The sequence below is a fragment of the Hermetia illucens genome, chromosome 2, assembly GCF_905115235.1.
Source record: "Hermetia illucens chromosome 2, iHerIll2.2.curated.20191125, whole genome shotgun sequence".
Lineage (NCBI taxonomy): Eukaryota > Metazoa > Arthropoda > Insecta > Diptera > Stratiomyidae > Hermetia > Hermetia illucens.
Genome location: NC_051850.1, coordinates 82230140 through 82254148, shown reverse-complemented (window position 1 = coordinate 82254148; position 24009 = coordinate 82230140). Strand labels below are relative to the sequence as shown.

Sequence of the window (24009 nt, the reverse complement as noted above, 5' to 3'; positions counted from 1 at the left end):
AGGAACTTTAGTATGTTTCCTACTTCCAGATCTTTCAGCTTTGCATCTGGTATTAAGTGTTCTCCCAGATGCCTCGACCTACTTTGCACAAGTGCCGGACACTGTCCCAGGACGTGTATAGAGGTTTCGTCCTCCTCCTCACAAAACCTGCAGGCAGTGTCCGTAGATGTCCCTAGCTTCCCTAGATGATAGTTCAACGTGCTAAAGGCTGTGCAAAGTCTTCTAGCTAAATTTTTGTTGACACTTCCGCCACTTGTTGCTTCTATCCTTTCTCTTCGTGTTCAGATTATTCCGGGATGTTGTCCAAGTTGTAGTTCATCAGAGTGTGGTTCATCCTAAGATATTGTTTGTTGCTACAACTGCTGGATAAATATTTTTGCTATCATAATGATCGGTGAAAGTATTCCATGAGCCCGAATTAACTGTCCATTTTGTTATTGCTCCAATGGTATTCAAACTGGTGTTAATATATTTCTTGACCCTCTGGTGGAATACTGTTAAGTAGTCGGGTATGGTTTGCGCACCTAGCTATGTTAATACTGTGGATAATTGGTGTTGTATTCCCATAATTGGTGGATAATTGGTGTTGTATTCCCATGACTGTGGAGTCAGGCCCAGTCAGGCAGTCGTCTACATAAAAGTTCCCTCGAAGTGCTCTTCCTGCGAGCGGGAATTTTGCAGCATTTCTCCTACCCAGTTGTAATAGTAGCCAAATAGGGTATGGTTCCAGTGCGGTATGTGACTGAGTGGCTCGCTGGGATCATCCCTTCAAATGATGCATTAATATAATATCAGCCTATACATCTTTTGTATATCAGTCGTGAATAGTTTGGCAGACAGAAATGAAGAAGAATAATTGGAAATTCATTTTGAATGGTTAGCCCATTGGTCATAATATCATTTAGCGAAATTGGAGTAGACGTTATCGCAGAAGCATGAAATACTACACGGATCTAAAATTATATTATTATATTATATTAATTATATCACCAAGAGTGGATAGGATGTCAACAAATGGCAATTCCATTTACTACTTCTTGAGGTGTGTTGGGCGAAATATGCTTCTTGAGTGCGTTCCTCATCATCACTGAAAACTCCACACGTTGCATGGTTTGTTTCCCGTAGATTAACCGGCCCGGCAATCACCCAACCAAACACGATGTTTTGAAGAGTCGGCAAGTTTGTTAACAGCTAATGGCAGAATTTCGCTCCTAGTAGGATGATTGAAATCAGGCACTTTTTCCGGTATTCTCTAATATATTCGTTAGTTGCATGAGTACAATATGAGGCAATATAGACGCTTCAAGTCGAGTAGAAATGAAGTTTTATGTTGATGGCCTGGTGGGCCTCCCTTTCGCCTTTGCCTATGCCTTCTATTGTAGAAAGTTGCTTTTCATGGTGAAACTTCCAACTTCTTCGCAGAACTCTCAGTCGCCAAATTGATTGATCTTGGCTGTGCCTAGGAAAACATACCCTAGACGTCCGAGAGGGGGCAGGTTGCCAGAGTTATAGATGATTCCTAAAATTTTGGATTATATATAATGTTTGTTCAATGTTTTCGTTATTCCGGTCACCAAACTGACGGAAAAAATGTTATGCTGATTAACAGCAGATTATTAATGTAAGTTTACCGCGATTACCGATTATTTGATTAACTAATATTCTTCAGTGATGGAAACTTTTCTGAGGTATCTTTGTCTAAGCTCTGAGGAGGTGATGTACCTGCACATGAAATACATGACTGTTTCCTCTTTTTCACATTGGCTGAACTGTCCAATATAACTAATCCATCCTTTTCATGTGAAAATTTAAGGAACGGGGCACTGTTCCCTAGATTCAAAGCCCTACCAGGATTTCCATGTACGGCACTTTACCCTTCATGGGTGACTTAACCCTTAACTGGTATCGTGGGGTCCAAGTGGACCTACCGCACGCTAATATTCATGTTAATATTGAAATAAAGCTCAACGATAAAACGCTCACCAATTGATAAATCTATAAGAATGCCAACCGGGAAGTAAAATAAGCGATCGTTGTCTCCCGAACAGGTCATTATAAAGATTTATACAATAAACTGGACACTGGGGATGGCGAGACAGATCTATATCGACTTTTCAAATGCGGGTATGAGCGCACACAGGATATCGAACACTTCCCTTGCGTTATTGACAAGAATGGCGCCACTGTAGTCGAGGAAGCAATAAAACGAATGAAATTGGGGAAAGCCGCAGGACCTGACGACATTGCATTTGAACTCTAGAAAGGGAAGAGCTGGGACCTAATACTGTGATTCAGTGAATTCTTCAATCGGGTTATTCAGGAAGGAAGAACACCATCTGACTGGCAAGAAAGTACCACTGTTCCAATATGGAAAAAGAAAGGGAGTCCAGCACAATGTTCAAATTACCGTTCGATCCGGTTACTTTCCCACACCATGAAGATTTTTGAACGCTTTCTTGACAACTGTATTCGTGAAATCGTTGAAATAACCGTGAACCAAGCCAGATTTGTGACTGACGCAATACATGCTGTGCGATTACTCATGAAGAAACACCGTGGGAAGCATCGTCCTCTTTACATTGCATTTCTGGATCTAGAGAAAGCGTTTGACTGTGTGTTACACGGACTCATCTGGCATGCTTTACGACGACACCTAGTGCCAGAAGAACTCGCTGGGTTCAATTGTCACACCGTCTCACGGGGCATCTAGCGTCCTATATACTGCTTTATGCAGATGATGTTTTCCTGGCGTCTCATAGTAACAGTGAGCTTGAGCGACGTGTGGAATGATTGCTTCATGCAACACAATTTTTGCAACAATTTTTGACGACCGATCCCTATGAAACAAGCACAATTACTGTCAGCGGTAGTGACCTGCCCAAAGCTGACCGTATCTCAGATCAATGTTATCAGTCAATGAAGAACTGCGTTATGGAATTGGTTCATGCATTTGCGTAACCTGGATGAGGTGGCAATACAGAACTGCCTCTCAAATCTGAAATTTATGGCAAAGTCAGCCGACTATACAGGACAATAAACGGTGGCTTCCGGTAATGGACACGGGGATGTTGGGTTGCACTAGTGGCGTGACATGCCTTGATCACATCTGAAATGGGGATATTTGCGATCGATATAGGGTTGCACAGATCCTGGAAAAATAGGATTAGACTGAACATCGGCCGAAACAGCGGTGATTTGATACGCTGGATCGTGTTTGGAGGCCACACGAGTACATCCAGATGAGGCAATCGATAATATATAATGAGTTGACCCTGCTTGTGAACGGGAAAAAGCTAAAGAAAAGGAAGAAGATTTATATTTTTTAAGATACGTGCACATTCACCTAAGCACTCTCATAACGTCACGTGCTGCGGTGGTTGTCGGATGTAAGGCGATTAGTCTTTGCTGGAAGCAGAAATACAAATGGTTTGGGGTCAAAATGGACCCTCGATACTCGGTATTTTTTTTTAAATTGAATTTATAAGTATTTTTCTTTTCCTTTAGCCTTTGTCCAGTTCAGAACAGGGTCAGCTCGTCGTGATTGATTGTGTCATTTTGGTCTGTCAAGTCCCCATCCAGCGTATCAAGTCAGCGAATCATGTCAGTACGTGTACTTCTGGAAGATAAATTTTATTTTGGGAGCGAAGAGGAAGAAGGGGAATATGTGACGATGAACTTGTTAGTAATAGAGAAGTGGAGAATGTTAGTTGATCGGAAGACGATACAATTTTCCATATGGAAAGATATCCACATCTATGCAGTACAATTATAATAGCTCTATGGAAAAGGGAAATAATACGTGCGGTCGATTCAGGGTATTTTTGCAGCAAGAACCGATCATCGATATAAAACTTTGTAGAGAACACGAAACATGTCAAAACTTTTATAGCAAACCAACCACGAAGTGAAGAACGACGTGTGCATCATGGCAAAATCTGAACGCAAAAGGGGCATTACTATCTATGTGATCAAAAAAAGGCCAAAAACAATCTGAACAATGGTCAAAATGTTGCAACAATAGTTGTAGAAGTCATTTAGTAATGATCTAATTTGTTTTAAATGTCAAATATAAGTAGTTGTAAGAATATTCTAAGGAACTCGCTTTGTTTTCGCAAATATTTCGAAGTAACGTTTATTTTGTCATTTTTATTTCTTTTTATTGGGATCCATACAATGCCTGTCTGTTCTGTCTGTCCGCCTGTCTTGAAAACGATTGAACATATCGTCGTAAATTTTGTAAGAACCTGTGGTCTGTGAATCCCTTTACATACAACAATTGCATCATTTTGCACTGGGTTTAAGGGGGTTCCCCGTACATGCGAAAGGGGGGTGTAATTTTCTTTTCCCAGAAAATGATCATGTGAGGTATCAAACGAATGGAACTTTTCGTCGCTAATACTGTTTTCGGCACTGGGTGAAACTGATGAGAACGAGAGCTCTAAATGTGTGAGATCTAGGCCTCAAAATACATCCATTTCCATATCTGCTCAAATAAACTTAGTAATAATGTGTTACTATATTTTAGAAATTTAACCGAAATCATCATTGAGTTTATCCTAGAAGTGCAAAATAAGCAATTAATACAATGCACAATTTTGCAAAGTTTGAATAAATCCAATTATATTAAAGCCAAAAGGTCAAAGGTGTGGGAATTTATCGCATTCTAAAACGCGTATGTGCATATCATCATATTAGGTGAACTCCTATGAATGGCGGAGTTGGAGTTTCGAAATACATATATGGTATATCAAAGAATATGTTGAATTGGTGGTATGTACGAATGGGAAAACGTGCATAGGAAATTTATTACAAAAGATGAACATAAAACCTTTATACCCGAAGCGTCCAGCTCCCGATATGCCGCCTTGTTTTATATGTCATTGAGCTCAGAAAAAGGTACTGCTTGGCTTAAGTTAAGGCCCTAAGTAAACCTAAAAATCTGTTTGCTTTCGTTTTTCCTTTTTTTTTTACTTTTGAGGATGTGACCTATTCCACTTTTTGGGGATCATGCTTTGAAGCCTTATTCCCCTACTTTTCATCCAATATTCCCAATGGTACCAGTTTCGATTTGATACCCCACATGGGCATATTCCGTGGGAAAAAATATTACGCCCTAACTTCTCATGTATGACGTGCCCTCCCCTAAAACTAAACAGAAAATAGCGCCGCTATATGCAAAGGGACGAGACTTTCCCACCAAATTTCGTAACAATAGGCCCAGATGGAGATTGAATAGATTTTAATAAGATTTTGTTTTACATTAACCCGGAAAAAGATACTCAAAACAAAAGTCTGTAAATAAAAAGTGAATATGTGATCAAAACTCTATAATATAATTAACGAAAATTTGATTTGATTTTCAAAAAAGATTATTTTTTTAAATATGCATATTTACTTCCATAACTGTTGTATCAAAAAAAATTTATTTTCATTATTTCGAATCGGGGTCGTTCTGGATGCAACATTATTTTTATAAAGCCCAAGCAATTATTATTATAAAGCCCGACCTTTGGCGTCTGCCCCCCTTCTCATTGTTGGTGATATTCTAGTGCCCTCGCATCTACATCAGGAATGTTTCATTCAGTTCGTCAAACTTCAAGCGGGAATTCTACACTAACTGGGTATGCTGTTATTTAGTGCTGATAATGCTGTTTGACTGTAACGAGAATTCACTTGCCAAGATTGGTCTGAACATCGAAGTCGATGGTAAACGACTAAAAGGCAGGCCGAAACAACGGTGGCTTGATACGCTGGATGGGGATTTAAAAGCCTCGAGATTGCACCCAGATCAGGCATTTGATAGAGCTAAATGGCGAAAACGATCACGGCAAGCCGACCTCGCTTGCGAACGGGACAAAGGCTGAAGAAAATGAAGAATGCTGTTTGACTGTCGGAACACCTTGGGAAATTGTGAATTTCTCAGTTTTGTTCCAAACATTCTCTTGCTGTCAATAAAATTTCATATATATTGACCCGGAATATCCTTGTCTGTTTTCCGAAGTTTTTAACAAAATATGTACTTCGAATAAGCGAGAATTGACGTCGTAAGATAAAAGCAATTGTGAAGGTTAATTGCAGCGCACAAAAATTTGAGTTGCTAGAACTAGCATCTACGCTTGGTCTTTCATTCTCATTTGCTACCATAAGTTACCTTACAGGTAGTGTTTAGGTCTTAAATGACTTTTTGGTGAGCATTTGGACCTGCATTTTGGATATTGAGATATTTTCTTCCTTGATCAAAAGTTCCGACTGAAAAACTGAAACAATTTTTATCGATTATAATAATATAATTCGAATGCAAGTGTTGGATTGCAACAGAGAGAAATACTCAATCCAGCATAGCACAATAGTTCGTTTGCGTTCATTTTATTTTAAAATGAGACATTCACCTGGTTGCAGATAAGTTAAAACAATTCCTGTTGACACTCGATAAAATACCGTTATCTTTCATCATCATCATCATCATCAACAGCGCAACAACCGGTATCCGGTCTAGGCCTGTCTTAATAAGGAAGTCCAGACATCCCGGTTTTGCGCCGAGCTCCACCAATTCGACATCCCTAAAAGCTGTCTGGCATCCTGATCTACGCCATCGCTCCATCTTAGGCAGGGTCTGCCTCGTCTTCTTTTTCTACCATAGATATTGCCCGTATAGACTTTCTGGGTGGAATCATCCTCATCCATACGGATTAAGTGACCCGCCCACCGTAACCTATTGAGCCGGAATTTATCCACAACTGGACGGTCATGGTATCGCCCATAGATTTCGTCGTTATGTAGGCTACGGAACAGCCTTTGTAAGCTGAAGTAGGCTCTGTTGGCTGACAACAACCGTGCGCGGATTTTATCATCGTAGTTGTTATCGGTTGTGATTTTCGACCCTAGATATGAGAAATTGTAAACGGTCTCAAAGTTGTATTCTCCTATCCTTATTCTTGTTCGTGTTTGTGTTTGACCAGTGCGGTTTTATGTTGTTGGTTGATTCGTCTTCGGTGCTGACGTTGCCACCATATATTTTGCCTTGCATATACCTCAGCATCATGGATCACTTTCTCGAGGGCCAGGTTAAAGAGGACGCATGATAGGGCATTCCCTTTTCGTAGACCGTCGTTGATGTCGAATGGTCTTGAGAGTGATCCTGCTGCTTTTATCTGGCCTCGCACATTGGTCAGGATCAGCCTAGTCAGTCTTATTAATTTTGTCGGGATACCGAATTCTCCCCTTTCCCTGGCTATGCTATCATAGGCGGCTTTAAAGTCGATGAACAGATGGTGCAACTGTTGTCCATATTCCAACAGTTTTTGCATCGCTTGCCGTACAGAGAAAATCTGATCTGTTGCTGACTTGCCTGGAGTGAAGCCTCTTTGGTATGGGCCAATGATGTTCTGGGCGTATGGGGCTATCCGACCTAGCAAGATAGTGGAGAATATCTTATATGTGGTACTCAGCAACGTGATACCTCTATAATTGCTGCACTGTGTGATATCTCCCTTTTTATGTATGAGACAGATAATGCCTCGTTGCCAATCGTTAGGCATTGATTCGCGGTCCCATACCTTGAGCACAAGTTGATGAATCACTTGGTGTAACTGGTTGCCTCCCTATTTAACCAATTCGGCTGTAATTCCATAGGCTCCTGTCGACTTATGATTTTTTAGCCGATGAATTGCACGGACTGTTTCTCCTAAACTTGGCAGTGGCAGTATTTGTCTTCAATTGGCGGGACCTCCAACTCGCCGATGTTCTGGTTGTTCAGTAGCTCATCAAAGTACTCAACCCATCGCTCTAATGTGCCCATTCTGTCGGAAATTAGATTTCCCTCTTTGTCTCGGCAGGATGAGCATCGAGGTGTATAAGGTTTCATCCTGCTGACTTGTTGGTAAAACTTCCGCACCTGGTGCGGTTGTTCCCTGTATTTTTCTAGTTCACAGACTTGTTGGTTCTTCCGGGCTTCCTTTTTCCGTCTATCAAGTCGCTTGTCCGCTCAATGGAGTTCGTGATAAGTCTCTGCGCGTGCCCGCGTTCTTTGAGAATGCAACATTACTCGGTATGGGGCATTCTTCCGTTCCGTTGCTAGCTTACATTCATCGTCAAACCAGCCGTTCCGACTCCTTTTGCGGCTGGGGCCAAGTATGCTTGTGGCGGTATCCATGATAACGTTCTTCAGGTGATTGTGAAGATCATTTGTTGATGCTTCATCTCCAAGTCCTCTGTTGACTGCGGTTATTGCGGCATTCATTTCCCTCTTGTAGGTGTCGCGGAGGGTTGTGTTGTGGATGGCTTCAGTGTTCACTCTCACTTGATTGTCAGAGGGGATTCTAGGTGGTATTGTTATTCGAGCTCGGAGCACCATGCCAACGAGATAGTGATCCGAGTCTATATTGGCCCCCTTATATGTTCTGACATTCATCAAGGCTGAGAGGTGGCGGCGTTCGATCAACACGTGGTCAATTTGGTTGAAAGTGGTCCCGTCTGGAGAGGCCCACGTATGTTTGTGGACCTTTTTCCGCGCAAACCAGGTACTTCCAACAACCATTTCGTGTGACCCTGCTAATTGAATAATCCGCAGTCCGTTATCATTTGTATTTTCGTGTAAGCTATGGGAGCCAACGTATCGCCTGAATACGGGCTCCTTCCCTACTTGACTGTTAAAATCCCCAAGTATGATTTTGATATCATATCTGGGACAGGCTTCGAGGGTTCGTTCTACTGACTCGTAGGAGGTATCCTTCTCCGACTCTGCAGTTTCCTCTGTAGGGGCGTGAACGTTTATGAGGCTTATATTTCTAAACTTGCCTCGCAAGCGCAGAGTGCATAGTCGTCCGCTTATGTTTTCAAAGCAGATAACAACAGGTTTAATTTTTTGGCTGACTAAGAAACCTACTCCGAGCACATGGTTTACTGGATGACCGCTATAATATATGGTGTAGTGGCTCTTCTCCAGGAAACCGATGCCTGTCCATCGCGTCTCTTGTAACGCTGTTATATCAGCCCTATATTGGGACAGGGTATCGGCTAGCTGCTCATCAACTTCATCTCTGTACAGGGAGCGCACGTTCTATGAGAAAATGCGCAAATCGTTAACCCGTTGTCGTTGCCGGGTTCGTCGTTGTAAAATCCATCCTGTCCGAGGCTCCTTTCGTGGCTTCGTAACATCGGTTTTCCGTGTAGGGTTGTCAGGCCTACCCAAGCCCCAACCTGGAGGACCATTTGGTACAATTTGTCCCGTTTTCAGGCACGGGAAACTCGCCTTCATCCTTCTCCGTCTGCAGCTTTTCGTTAAGAAAGAGCTCCCAGCGGTCACCACGTGGAGGTGGAGATAGGGTTTATTAGTAGAGCTGTTGGTGTTGGTTCAGAAGGCATTTCCCAGGTTTTATGCTCCATCGTGGGTACCAATCCACGTTTCGCCCTGGGACGTATACTACCTTTTGACCACCGTTATGTTTAGAGCACCGTTATGTAACAGGGCATTTTTGCGTGTCGTAGTTTGTAGCATTATCATACATTGGTAAAACAGATGATTTTCATTGTGAAGATATTTGACATCAGTGAAAAACGTTTGCCATCAAAAAGATGTATGTATATTAAATCAATAGATTTGAAGGCTTTGAAAAATTTGCGGTTTCTTCAAGGTGACAGTATGGGAAGAAAAGCTGATATTCCAGCAAGGAAGAAAGAAGCAATTCTTGCCCTCATCCGCTAACGCAAATTCGCGAAGAGAATAGACTTGATTGCGGTTCGAAAATTGTTGGGGAATCGCAAAGCAAACTTTTAGAAAGTCCAACAAATTTTTAGAGACTTTTGTTCTTTTTGTTCATCCATTCAACTAGTCTAAAATCATATTGTCCCACGAAAAGGCCCAAATTCATCAGAAACGATGAAAAAGATCCATTTGGATTTTGCAAAATAGTATAAAACATTCACTGAAGCTGACTGGGAAAACGTAGGACTTGAATGAAAAGTAATTTCAAAGTATTTGCTATTACAAAACTTGCTGCGGCTAAGTATAGTATTTTAGCTCCTGTTTAGTGATTAATCTACTTTGAAGGCATTGACGGACTAGCTCGTTTCCGTTCAACGACGACGGCCATTACACAGCCTCCTTTAGTGATGGTTTGGGGACTAGTAGTGACCAAAAGTCTTAGACCCTTGAACAACAAGAATTAGCAACAATATTTAAGAGCCTTAAACGATGGCTTTTTCGCCATTTAAACAGAGAATGGAAGTAAATAGGGATTCTACAATCTTTGTGCAACGGTTTTTGTCCAGTCGTAACAACGCCTCTCTTCCTTGGCCACCCAAGGCAAAGCTTTAGGAAGAAAGCTTTAACCCAAAATATTCGCGAAGTATATCTGGGCATTCCACTTACCTCTAAATGCATTAAATCTTGTGTTCAGAGTATGTCGCGCAGAATTGAAAGCATAATTTGAAACAAACGTGGATGGACAAGATATTAACTTTTAGATAAAAATAAGAATATTTTATTTCCAATCGCCCATTTTATTAAATTGATTATCTTTTTATCCTTTTTGCAACATAATTTATTTTATTTCACAGTTCAAAAAGCAAAATATTAAAATTTTCTTAGTGTTGGATGACACGGCGGTGCAACTCAAAAAGCAATAAATCGATCATTACGAAATTTGGGTGTATGATCCTTTATAAAGTTACCAAGAATATAAATCAACATTTGGGAATTTGGGATGTAGTTACATTTTTAAGCTTGTTTGCATAATGCACAACCAGAACATCGGCGAGTTGGAGATCCCGCCAACTGAAGACGACGGACAAATAGTCCCACTACACTAGTATAGTAGAAACAGTCCGTGCAATTCATCGGCTAAAAAATCATAAGTCGACAGGAGCCGATGGAATTACAGCCGAATTGGTTAAATATGGAGGCGACCAGTTACACCAAGTGATTCATCAACTTGTGCTCAAGGTATGGAACCGCGAATCAATGTCTGACGATTGGCAACGAGGCATTATCTGTCTCATACATAAAAAGGGAGATAACATACAGTGCAGCAATTATAGAGGTATCACGTTGCTGAGTACCATCTATAAGATATTCTCCAATATCTTGCTAGGCCGGATAGCCCCATACGCCCAGAACATCATTGGCCCATACCAAAGAGGCTTCACTCCAGGCAAGTCAGCAACAGATCAGATTTTCTCTGTGCGAGAGAAAGTGATGCAAAGTAAATGCAAGAGGTACGATCATCTTTAAGTCCTTCCAACTACTAACCTATGCTTAGAATATCGACATCATGGGAAGAACGACCCGAGACGTACAAACTCACCTCATCCAGATCGAGCAGGCCGCGCGAGATCTTGTGCTGCACATCAATGAAGCCAAAACGAAGTACATGGTGGCAACGTCATCACCGAAATCCAAATAACCAACAACATCAAACCGCACTGGTCAAACGGAAAGAATAAAGATAGGATTCTGCAACTTTGAGAGTGTTGATAATTTCTCCTATTTAGGGTCGAAAATCAGAATCGATAACAACTACTATGATGAATTCCGCGCACGGTTGTTGTCAGCCAACAGAGCCTATTTCATCTTACAAAAACTGTTCCGCTCGAAATGTCTCACCATAGGGTCAAAGCTCTTATTGCACAAGACAATGATCTTGCCAGTCCTCACGTATTCCTTGGAAACTTGGGTTCTTAGCAAGAAAAATTGCGAGCTCTTGGCCGGACTCGAGACAAGAATCCTCCGAAGAATTTTTGGCCCCCTACATGAGGATGGACCATTTCGTAGCCTACATAACGACGAAATCTATGAGCGATACCATGAGAATGATCCAGCCCGGAAAGTCTATAAGGGCAATATCTATGGTAGAAAAAGAAGACGAGACAGACCCTGCCTAAGATGGAGCGATGGCGTAGGTCACGACGCTAGACAGCTAGTAGGGATATAGAATTGGTGGATCTCGGGGCAAAACCGGGATGTCTGGACTTCCTTATTAAGACAGGCCTAGACCGGATACCGGTTGTGGCGCCGTTGATGATGATGTTAACTTTGTTAATAATAGTTGGATTGCCTTCAACTTTGTCGGAATTATGTCCTATATTATCGCCTATGCCAATACCATACCAATCTTGTACTTCTGGGTTGAACTTAAGGCGGGTTTCCGGTAAATTTCTAAAATATAGTTGTATACTGTTATTTACTTTATTTGTGTAGATATTGGAAGGGGATGGATTTTGAGGCTTAGATTTCGTATAGATGCACCTCTGTGATTTTTTTCCGATTTTTTAGTCAGATAAGTTCTGAAAACGAGACCTGTTTCATTTTTTTGGGGCCCACATTTTGAACCTTGTTTTCCTATATTACACCCAATATCAGAACGAAAATCAGCTGAAACGCCACATGACCATATTCTGTGAAAATTGCACCCCCTTTCGCATGTATTCAGACTTGACGCAAAATAGCTCCAATCACTGCATGTAAAGTGCCAGACCACATGTTCTCAGTAAATTTCATCGCAATCGATTCAGCCATTTCCAAGTAAATCGGGTGTAACAGACTGACAGATTGACAGACAGACGGACAGACAGACATTGATTGGAGTGAAAGCACCTATGAAGTGGATTCCGAGTTAATGATTAATCCTTGGATTATCAAACAAACTTCCCCTTTTCCAAGATCAAGAATCAGATTTGATATTATTTGGGTTTTTATGCTCTTTGGCATATCATTTATTTATTATGTGGTTGTTCTAGAATTCAGTTGTTACCTTAGTTGGTTAGTTGATTTCCCCATTTTCCTTTTCTGTTTAAGCAAAACTTCTTAGAGTTATAAATCCCTTAGTAACTAGGATTCAGCTTTTTCTGGTGCTAGTTTCATCTACTGTTTTATCATCGAAAAATATGAAGTTTACTGCCTTTAATAACTTAATTTATGTGAGCACAGGTTCCAGTTGTGTATATTCTATTGAAATGGTGCACATCCATTTCTGTATGCTAAAAACTGGACCGCTTTTCTGTGAAGAAACAAGAGTCAGCTTACTGTAGCTACTGAGGTCACCTCAGTCTGCACTTTCAATGATATTTTGTGGATAGCAAGGAACATATCCTTCAAATTGACATGTGCAAGGAGTTGGTAGCAGATTACAAAATGATGTAGGCTGCACTTTGAAGAACTTCAGTGTAATGTTTCACGGCAAATTTGGAGTACATAGTTCTCTTATTTCTGTTATACTACACATAGAATCCCGTTTATTATTTGGCATTTTTATCGTTCCTGGTAGTTAGAAATTCATAGCGAATTTTTCCTTGAATTGACACTCGCTCATTCCATGAAATGATTTGCTCACCAGCGACCAATCTTTAGAGGACGATGCTTAAGTTTTATTGTCACTATATTAGATGCAGGAAAAAAAACAGAGGAAACACGAATACACTTGAATAACAATATGAATTTCAAGTAAGTAGAATGCCAATCATCTATAAGGAGATAGTCAACTTAAAGTGCCACCAAATCTAATTTTCAGGTTTTCTTCTCAACACTACCAAAGAGAACATACATAACTATGACTTTTCATGTTTTTCAAGTCAACCCTTTACTGATGGAGCTTTTGAGGTAACTGTAAAATAAATTGTCATATTTACAGTTAGCCTCACCTTCTTACGAAACGTCTCTTTAATCTGAAGCTTTCCAAAAACGATCAATCCTTCAGCCCATGGAATGCCTGCCATATAAAATACGAGTACTAATATCTATATTAACACGTTTTTCGAGCACTTTTAAAGCGATGCTCCCCTGCATTCGTCGCATCTGTGGTGCTAAAGCACTGAGTTAAAATCCTCCTCACTCGTTGTCTTTCAGCTCATATCCAACACGATTTTCTAGCAGCTGGATAATAGGAAGGTGGAAGGAACAAAGCTGAAGTTTATAGTAAACACATTAGCCTCCTTATGACGTTTTTGTTTACTTTGTTACGCTGCTCTCTAACCTCCTCATTCTCCCAGCGCACATAAGGACAAACGACCATATTACGACGACAAAATCGATTTTAAATATTTTTCCCAAATTTAAAAAAAATGCGCCAGAAATTTACACTATAAGTCCCTTTATTGTGAACTAGAAAAAATTTCCTTTTTTCTGCGACACAGCGCTCATCCCATGCGCGCAAAGTTGAGTAATTGTTTCTATTCGTTGATACTGGTGAGTTACAACAAATTGTTGACAGTTACTATACTTGTATCATGAATTTAGAATCGTCAGGTAGGTACTTTAATTTGCAGTTATTAATATCATTACTGTGTACGAAGTAATTACTTAGTATGCGTATCACAAAATACTACTACTTGATGTTTAAAAGAAATTGAAATTTTGACTTTTGCTTGTGTTACAAAAAAAGTTCCAAAAAGTTCCATGACTTTTTTTTACTTGTTTTGTAGCACAACGTATAGCTGATAAAGGCATGTAATACTCATGTCCCCCCGTTTCCCCCTTTTCTTAAAATCGCTAAATTTCTTTCAGGTAGTCGACTTGACCCTGTTCCTAATGAAATTCGAATTAAGAAAGGGGAACTTTTTACAGTGCTAAGAAACAGCCAATTCAACAAAATGTCATCAGCCAAATGTAATCAACAATTGATTGGCTACATAACGGAAAAATTTGCCATAAACGAACTTTCAGAAAATTGCTCAAAGCAACTGAAAAATATAGTAAAAACGTTTGTTGCAAAATTATTTATAAAATGGCGCAATTCTCATTACACGTATGAGCAGTTTCGGAACAACAACATGAAATGGCTTGATGAAGATTTAAAACTTCCAGAGATATTTGAATTAGAGCCGCTTCGGCTATCCGGAAGGCCAAAAAAGGACTTTGAAGAAAGTTCTCTACGTACTAAGCAAAGGCAGATCAGTGAATTAACATCAAGCATAAGCACAGACAAATTGTACATGGCCACAGAATCAAGCTTAGTCAAATCTGGAAAGAGAAGTGTAGCTAAGGTTGTAAAATTAGCCATCCAATCTTCACCCAACAGAATAAAAAAAATGAAGACTGCTCACGATATACAATCCTCTGGTTCTATAAGAGCATACAGCCCTGAAGAGGCTTTAGGTCTTGTAGTTGATCTTGGCCTAACCAAGGAGGATTATATAACCATGCGAGTTGGAGCGAAGGAAAGAGGGGCTGACATTTACCCTTCGTATTATTTAATAGTAGAGGCAAAAAAGATGTGTTATCCTCCAAACATTACCGTTTCTGAAAAAGAAGCTTTTGTGCCCTTGCAAGATCTTCTTACACATACAGCAGAACGTTTGACACAAGCACAGGCTGAAGTAATTCTTCAGAATATTTCGGAGAACTCTAATATCATCGAAATTTATTACAAATGGGGTTTAGATGGAAGTGGTGGGCAAAGCATATACAAACAGAATTTTGCAGATAATTCATTATATGCCGATTCTAACATTATTTTGTGTACAATAGTGCCATTGCAAATGTGTCAATCTAATAATAATAAAAAACAAATATTTTGGAATAATTTAACCCCATCATCGACGAGATATTGTCGTCCAATTGCATTGAAAATAAAAAAAGAAAATATTCAAAATGTGAAAGACGAATATAAAGAGGTGGAAAAACAAATTTTGCAATTGGAGCCTACTATTATTCGTATGGATGCTAAGGAAATAAAAATTAAACATGTACTCATATGTACCATGTTAGATGGAAAAACGATTAATATTTTAACTGAAAATACAAACTCGCAGGCGTGTAATATTTGTAAAGCTTCTGCAAAAGATTTAAATGATTTAGTAAAATTGCAAAATAGGGACTGTGATGAAAGCGCGTTTAAATTTGGTATCTCTGTACTACATGCTCATATTAGGTGCTATGAATATTTGTTGCACATAGCTTATAAATTGGAAATAAAGCAGTGGCAAGCAAGAGGTGAAAATGCAAAAGCAAATGTAAAGGAAAGAAAAACTAAAATAGCTACTGAGTTCTATAATATATTGGGCCTCGTTGTCGATCAGCCGAAGCAAGGTGGAGGCAATAGCAATGATGGAAACACGGCAAGGAAATTTTTCGAGAACCCTTCACTGTCATCTGAAATAACCGGAGTTGATAAGGAGTTAATAATACGATTTTCAAATATACTTTCTGTTATTTCATGCGGGCATTACATCAAGGAAGATATTTTTAAAACGCAATATGCGTTGAAACGGCACATCTGGCTATATCTCTTTACGGCTGGTATAAAATGAGTGCCACGGTTCACAAACTCTTGTTACATGGTGCTGATATTATAAAATCTTTACCTTTGCCAATAGGCCAGTTATCTGAAGATGTCATTGAAGCAGGCCATAAGGAAGACAAAATTTTAAGGCAATGCCATTCCAGGAAAACATCAAGAATAAATACAAATGTTGATATATTTAATTGGATGCTTGTATCTTCGGACCCCATTGTAACAAGTAAACGAAAAAATCCCAAAAAGAATAAATCCAAATTTAACCAGGTGGTAATAAGTATGCTAAGAACTCCTATTTGCTGTGCGAATGAAGACGAAGAAGCAGAACTCTAATTTTAAAAAAATGTACTTATATTTCTACTATACATAATATATTAATAGATAAGAATAAGTCCTTTTGAAATACAAATTTTTATTTAATTTTTTGTTTTATTAATATTTCCGCTGTCTGTTAATTCCCGTGTACATTTTTTAATAAATCTAACGTCAAATTGGGTATATTGAATCGTTAAAACCACTAATGTGAATGAAATCTCGTATCTTCAAATATCATATTGGATCCGCCATTTTGAAATTATACTCGAATTTGTAACTAGCAAACTCGGTTACCCTTGAATTCTATGTTTTACCAAAATTGCTCTCATAAACAATGAGCAAATAATTTTGTCATGCTAAAATAACGATTCGTCCCAGTGTGCAGCGTGCACAGAAGAAAGTGATACGTTAGGTTTTACTTACTTTGTCATTCTCATACTAATGGCGTAATTACTTTCGCATCAGTGGTATATCCTGAAGTTTGATAATTTGAGATACTATTTCAATAGAATATGGATTCTTTTGAAATAGTATTGTGTACGCTAGTCTTACGATACGATATTAAATATCGTAGCTTATTGGGTATACGAGAAATCTGGATGAAATGGAGGTAACCTACGCACGGTCGCTTTACCTATTTTTCCTCTGCAGTATTCATGGATGTAGTTGGCATCTTAACGTTACAGCCTATGGTTTGGCCTTTTTTCGTACCATTCTCTTCTTGTTTTTACTGTAGGTTGCCGTATGGAAGGTCGCGGTTCAAATCTCATTGGTGGCAGTGGGATTTGTATCGTGATTTGATGTCGGATACCAGTCGACTGATCTGCAAATGAGTACCTGAGTGAAATCAGGGTAATAATCTCGGGCGAGCGCAATGCTGACCAGATGGCCTACAGTGTACTGTAGTGTACCGCTACGGTCTTGAATGAGGTGCTCTAATACACTTCAAGACCCTGATCCAATATGGAATGTTGCGCGAACGATTATTATTATTAACATAGTCATGCCGATCTTTCTGCTAGTCCAGCACACCGATGTTTACTGCAGATCAGCCTCTTGAGGTTTCTCTGTTTCGATGGCAATGGTGAAATTCGTTACCACAGGGTGCACGCTATAATACATTTTTCACAAATGGTTATGATAACGCAATGCTTGCCTGGTGGCAGCTGGGTGGCAGAAACGGCCTGTATTTTATTTGGAGGGCCGGGCTCTTTCATCTGCAAACGAACACAGCTGCGACATGCAAAAGAAGAGAAGCGTCTTTTGGGAGACGAACTCTTACGAGGCTACGTACATTTAAAAAGCAATACCTACATCTACAGCTGATTACGGTAAGTTCGTCCTGATGGGATGTTCGTTGCTGGTCGGTGGAGATCCAAATGTCTTATGGCGGGTTCTGTGCTCGACCAGTGTGTCATCTTGTGTGGAACTGGCTCTTAGGCTACTAGGATGTTTCCTGGGATACTTGTTAGCGTCATTCAAATGCCGGGAGGGACTACCGATGGGCTTACTACAATACAAAAGCACAGTGTCGTAATAGGGAGAGCTTCGTCTTCCACAATGTCCATTTGATTATTGTTTGGGATATTGAAGGATCCTAAGTCCACATCCACTTGATGTTGGATCGGGCCAAATGAAGAGGAACTTACCCTCACATTATTTTGGTCGGCGGAACCCACTAAGTTCAGTCACTTAAGCTGATTTAATTCGCCAACTTGCATGCGCTCTATTCCTCCGGGTTCTATTCCTTCAGGCAGTGTCAAATTTCTTGACAAACCTTGTTTGCTTGACGATAATTTGAAAGATCCAGAAAATGTCCTTCTCCCTATTCTTATCGGCTCTTCCTGATATGAGATACCAACTGAATCGATTTGATGATTCAAACATTTTGTTGAATTTTTTTTATCTCTTCACTTCTTATAGATTCGCCCATTGGCTGGCGTTTCATGCACGAAGGCCTTTTGATAAAGGCGAGGAGTTATTGGAAGAGTTGAACACAGTGTTCGCAATCCTTTCTGTTGCTTCAATCACCACACGTCTGTTTGGTGATAAACATGAAGTTATCCTGAAATGTAGAGAAAACTGGGATGAACCAGAGAAATGCGTGACAGGATAGAATGAGGTCTTCTGCATCGATTGCTGAAAAACAGAAAAGTGTCTTGGAGCAGAAGTTGACCTTCGAATAGAAACGAAATACAGACCCTGGGATAATATATAACGATTTTTCAAGTTGGATATTGGAAGTCTGTCGATGGCTGGAGCGTGATTTGAGCCCCAAGCGTAACATAGACATTCTCACCGACAGCCAAGTGGCCATCAAGGCCTCAACGACGACATCTTCCCGGCTGGTGGGGCAGTGCCCAGACACGCTCAACCATCTGGGCGGCACGCTCAAGGTCACTCTCCTCTGGGTTCCCGGGCATAGGAACATAGAGGGTAATGAGCGGGCTGACGGTTTGGCCAGGCAAGGCTCTGCTCTTGGCAGTCCCTCGGCGAATACATTCGGTGTTCCGCTGGCGGTTGTCGGGGGCCGAGTCTACTCGCACTACCTAGCAGCCGTGGGCCTGAGATGGCGAAGGCTTACAAACTGTGCCAAGCCAAGGAGAATTTGGCCCACTTATAACATAGCCCGATCACGAGAGCTCCTGTGCCAGACGCGTGCAAATGCATTCAAGATTACGGCGGTCTGCACGGTGCACTGGCCCATAGGGGACCATGCCGCTAGGCTCGGCATACCTTGCAACTCGCATTGCCGAAGCTGCGGAGAAGGAAGGAAACCCTCATACATTTTCTTTGCGATTGCCCAGCTCTGGCTAGAGTCACGCTGCGGACACTGGGCAAATCATTCTTTAGGGACCTCAGAGAGATTTCTAGCTGCAGGGTCGGAGAGCTGCTTTCGTTCCTTAATGCTACGGGCTGGCTCTGAAGATCCGAGCCGGCTGGACTCTGCCTCCCTGCTCCCATGACAACAGTCACGGTCTCAGAAGTTTGTGGCATCAAAACGGCGCACCAAAGCGCTAATTGGGCTCCTCGGAGCGGCCACTGATACCTACCTACCTACCTACCCTTTCAAGTTAAAGTGCATGCGATCCTAAGAGTAGTAATTTGGATGAATGATAAATCGGACCAGTGCCTCGCAATCTGCAACGATGGTCAGGCTAGAGTGAGGGGTAGTTGGCGTTGATCACCTCGAAAATCATTTAGGAATGCAGAAACCGTTTGAATTCAATAGATGCCACTAGTCTGGGTACCTAGTCATTGCGGAAACGAAATCTTATATGCTTTAGAGAAGAACCTAACTTACATACTGCAAAGTTTATTCTGTCGAAAAGCAGGAAGACTTGTAGAAGTGGCGTTCTGATTGTACATAATTCACTGGATGGGCATATAATATGTCCAGAATAGGGATTTAGCGAGATGATATATGTCCATCCTGTGGAATCCACGCAACTTTTTCTATTTAATGCTCCGCCTATGTACATATTGACGTCATTTCAAAGCTAGGGATCTCAACTGATGAACCACTTACCAAGTTTGGTGGAACTGAGGCTTGTAATTGCTTTAAATTTGAATCCACGATTCTTTGACATTCGTAATGGTTGCCAAATGCTTGAGTGTAGTCACGATGATCAAATGCCTGCGTCTTATGTAGGCAGATCAGAAAATCGTTTAATAAACCATGTATTGACAAGTTCGAGGTCGTGAGTGTAATCAAAATCGACTATGAGCTCGTCACCTTTATGGCGTACTTCAAATCGTTTTCCCCATGGCGTCCGTTGCCGTCTGTGCTTTCACCCACACGACCATTAAAATCGCCCGCAATGACAATTTACTTATTAGCAGGTAGGTTAGTGGTCTTTGGTGTCAAGCTGCTGCCAGAAGGCATTGATTGACCTGGTTGAGGTGCGTATGTGGTGAAGAAATGAATCTTGCGATCAGCTGATAACATAGTGATCAGCCGGTAATGAAATTGTTCGCTTTTCGCTATAACACGACTAAATTCACTATTCATGACCAAATTACGATAAACTTCCTTTCATGTTACTGAAATGACCATTGAGATTATTCACAATGTTGATATAGTCCTCGGCAGGAGTATTATATAGTATGTTATTGTGCCGAGTAGAGAAAGAGTGTCAGAAAGCGTCTCCCTTGGCATCTAGTCGACCTGTCTGTGGCGTATTAGGTAAAAAATACATGGTCCGGCCAGCTGAAATGAAGCCTGCGGTAGGACCTTTCATTAAGAGACATCAGGTAGGATTTAGCAAAGTGGACTAACTCCACCCAAACCTGCTTTAATTTTGCTGAGGATTCTACTGAGTACATTAGCGACACTTTTCCTCCTAAATGTAAATAACATGACGAAAGTTTTAATTATGAATTTATTGATATTCGAAAAAAATATTTTGTCTTTGCAGATATGGGATATTTTCGTTTTTGCTTGTGTTTGTGGTAGAACGCCTTGGTGGTGTCCTTCAAGCTACGCTTACGCTGAACGGTCTTGTGGGTGGTGTAACTCTGGGCCTCTTTATCCTTGGAATTGCCTTTAAGAAAGCAAACGCAAAAGTAAGTATTCAGAATCATATTTGGTTGCATGGCTTGGATATTTTTTCGCTCGTCCGTTTTCTATTAAACTTTCTAATACTTTTCATAGGGGGCTTTTTATGGAGGTATTACTGCACTTGTATTGGTCGTATATATAGGAGTAATGGCTCAAATATCTAATGTTGAACCGAAACCTCTACCTCTATCTACGGCGGAGTGTAATTGTGTTAGCAATATTACGACGATTATACCTAACATGGAAGAAGGGGGAAATTCCCTGCAAGGAGTGTTGCTCCAGGAAAATGGGTAAGTTTCAATAATTCTACTGGCGTCAAGGAGAGTGTTAAATTTGCATTTGGATTTTACGCATCCATTACCATCCAAGAATGGAGCACGTCTTGGTTTTCCTACTTTAATCTTAATTCCGCACGATTACGGAATATTTTTCTAAAATACTCCGTTCAGAAATTCAAATCTTTTTCAAGGTTCCCATCGGGGTTATCATTAATACATGCTCTATTTGGGTTATATGTAATATATTTTTGATATGATAGCAACTTTCCATCTACATCTAAAACATAATACATTTTTAGGAAAGTTGAAGATAAAATTGGCTCAAAACAAATATCGCTCTGAAAATGTTCAAAAAAATTCTGAAAACATCTTACTTTTTTACTCGAAAGATTAACAGTGACCATATAAATGGTTCTCGGATATATAAATAGTGGTTAATGTTAAAGAGCGCCAGTGGAACCCTTAATATTATAGACATTTATGTGAATTTCATTCAGTGCACATTAATCTTTGAACCTTTGTGTGAAAGTGACTCGCTATCTTAGATCCAATTTCGGCTACTGAAAATTAATTAATTTCATGAATCGAGTTAAGGAAGAATTAAAACGTTGAGATTAAATCTGAATATGACTTTATTGCATATGTTTTCCTGCTTTAAACATGCGTGTGTCAATATAGTTTGAATAATTTCATTTCAGCATATCGTCAATTTTCCGACTCAGTTACATGTGGTATTCGATGATTGGAACCGTACTCACTATAATTCTGGGTCTTCTGATATCAGTGATAAGTGACATTGTAACGAAGCGACGTGTATTGGAGATAACGAAAAAGCGGAATGAGGCGGAAAATTCGCAGCCTGTAAATGGGATTACAATAGTCGTTGGGCAACAGAGGCGACAGTTACCCGAACTGGGAAAGTCACAACATCCCATGGAAACGCTTGAAAAACCATCGCCGTGCGGAGTTGACAACATGGCACTCAAAGTTGACGACGAAAAATGAATGCCGGAATACTACATGTATAATTTGGTCCGGATAACCAAATAGCGAAGGGCACAGATGATCTGCCGGGATTAGCGATGAAATCAACTCACTGAAAACATCAAGGGAAAGCTGTAGAAATCCCACCTATATAACTTATGAAGTGCGATGAGGATCACTCGTGGAACGAGGAATGTAAAGAATTATCTTGTTAATTTATAGTGTAATATATTGGAAGGTTGTAATCGCATATTCAACCCTCAGGCATGTACTGTAATTAGGATACCTTTATACTTGTTTAAATGTCATTGTTTTAAAGTAGTTAGATGCTTAGTGTAGACCTATGTTTAAGTTTACCATTAGTTTGTATTTATCTTATTGGAGCTCAGGGATACTGACTTAAAGTGGGACGAGTTTTACCGGTTTACTAGGAAAAAGATCCTACATATTTTCACTGCATAGAAAATACAAACTGGCACTTAGAATAAAGGAGAAAGATTGTACACTTGATAATTGAAATAACACATGAAGTGCATTATAAGGTTCAAATAAACTAAACTTGCTCGAAAGCTGGTTGTAATCTATCAGGACTGATATATGCATCTACTGTCTTTGTGTGTATCTTCCATAAGAAACTTTGTTGTTGCGGCTTGTATGATGAATATTGCTAGCGTTAATTCATTATGACCGGCTGTAATCTTTCAGCAAAAGCAACCGCTTTGAACATATATTTCTTTATGAACATGAACATTTTTTAATCGATTCGTTAATAAAATCATTTTAGAAAGATAAAGCCCACACACGAAAAAGATTATTATCACAAGTTTATTCGGTTTTTGTACTTTTTCCAAAATATGTACTATTTATAGATTCCATAGTCCACTGAGTACGTGAAAAATATTTAAAAATCCTTCACGTCTAGTTTAAAAGAAAAATTCGATGAAATATAAAATGAAAAAAATCAGGATTGTTAATTCTGCTCTCTATGATTTTCTTTACTTGATCACAGCTGCTATCCCCTAATATACTATCACCCAAAAACCCCACGTCTTCCCTTCAGACATTTTGGTGTAAACACTTGCTCTGGAAAAAAGTTCAGGCTGGAATAAATAAAACCAGGACTTCACAATTTTTCCTTAGAATATAATAGTTTTCGTGGACCATGTAGGTCTGAACTGTACTGAATTTTAAGGTTTTGTGTGAAATGAAACTTTATTAAAATCGATCCAATGTCTGTCTGTCCGTGTATCGGTGTGTCCGTGCGTACGTCTGTCCATCTGCCCGTCTGCCCGTCTGTCTGTCTTTTTTTCAGGAGGTGGAAATCTTCAAAAGACACTGGTCTGGACATACCAGCCACCACACACTAAAACCACCCCCGACTCCCTCCCTGCCCCGCGGAACCACCATAAGGTATTACATCACGGTGCGGAGTCAGCTCATTCTAACTTAGTCACCTTTCTTCCACATGCGGCGCACGTGCCCGCGCTTTTCTCCTCTCCTCTCTGTCTTTTGTAGTTTGGTTTGGATAGATGCGATCATGGAGTTGACGGTATCCCAATTCTTTTGATGTGCTACCATTTTCGCCCCCAGATTTTCTGGAACCAGTGCCTCTCCTAGAGTCTCCTCTAAATTCTTGCTTTCT

General features: G+C 40.2%; 1 protein-coding gene across 1 annotated transcript in view; it reads left to right on the top strand.

Moving 5' to 3' along the window:
• LOC119649819 (sodium-coupled monocarboxylate transporter 1) overlaps positions 1–23325 on the top strand; it is a 66732-nt gene extending 43407 nt beyond the window's left edge. Inside the window, exons 10-12 of the mRNA XM_038052151.1 lie at positions 20963–21110; positions 21199–21395; positions 22082–23325. Coding sequence (XP_037908079.1) covers positions 20963–21110; positions 21199–21395; positions 22082–22388 — 652 coding nt within the window. The 3' untranslated portion in view covers positions 22389–23325. The remainder of the gene's footprint in view (positions 1–20962; positions 21111–21198; positions 21396–22081) is intronic.
• Positions 23326–24009: the final 684 nt, after the last annotated feature.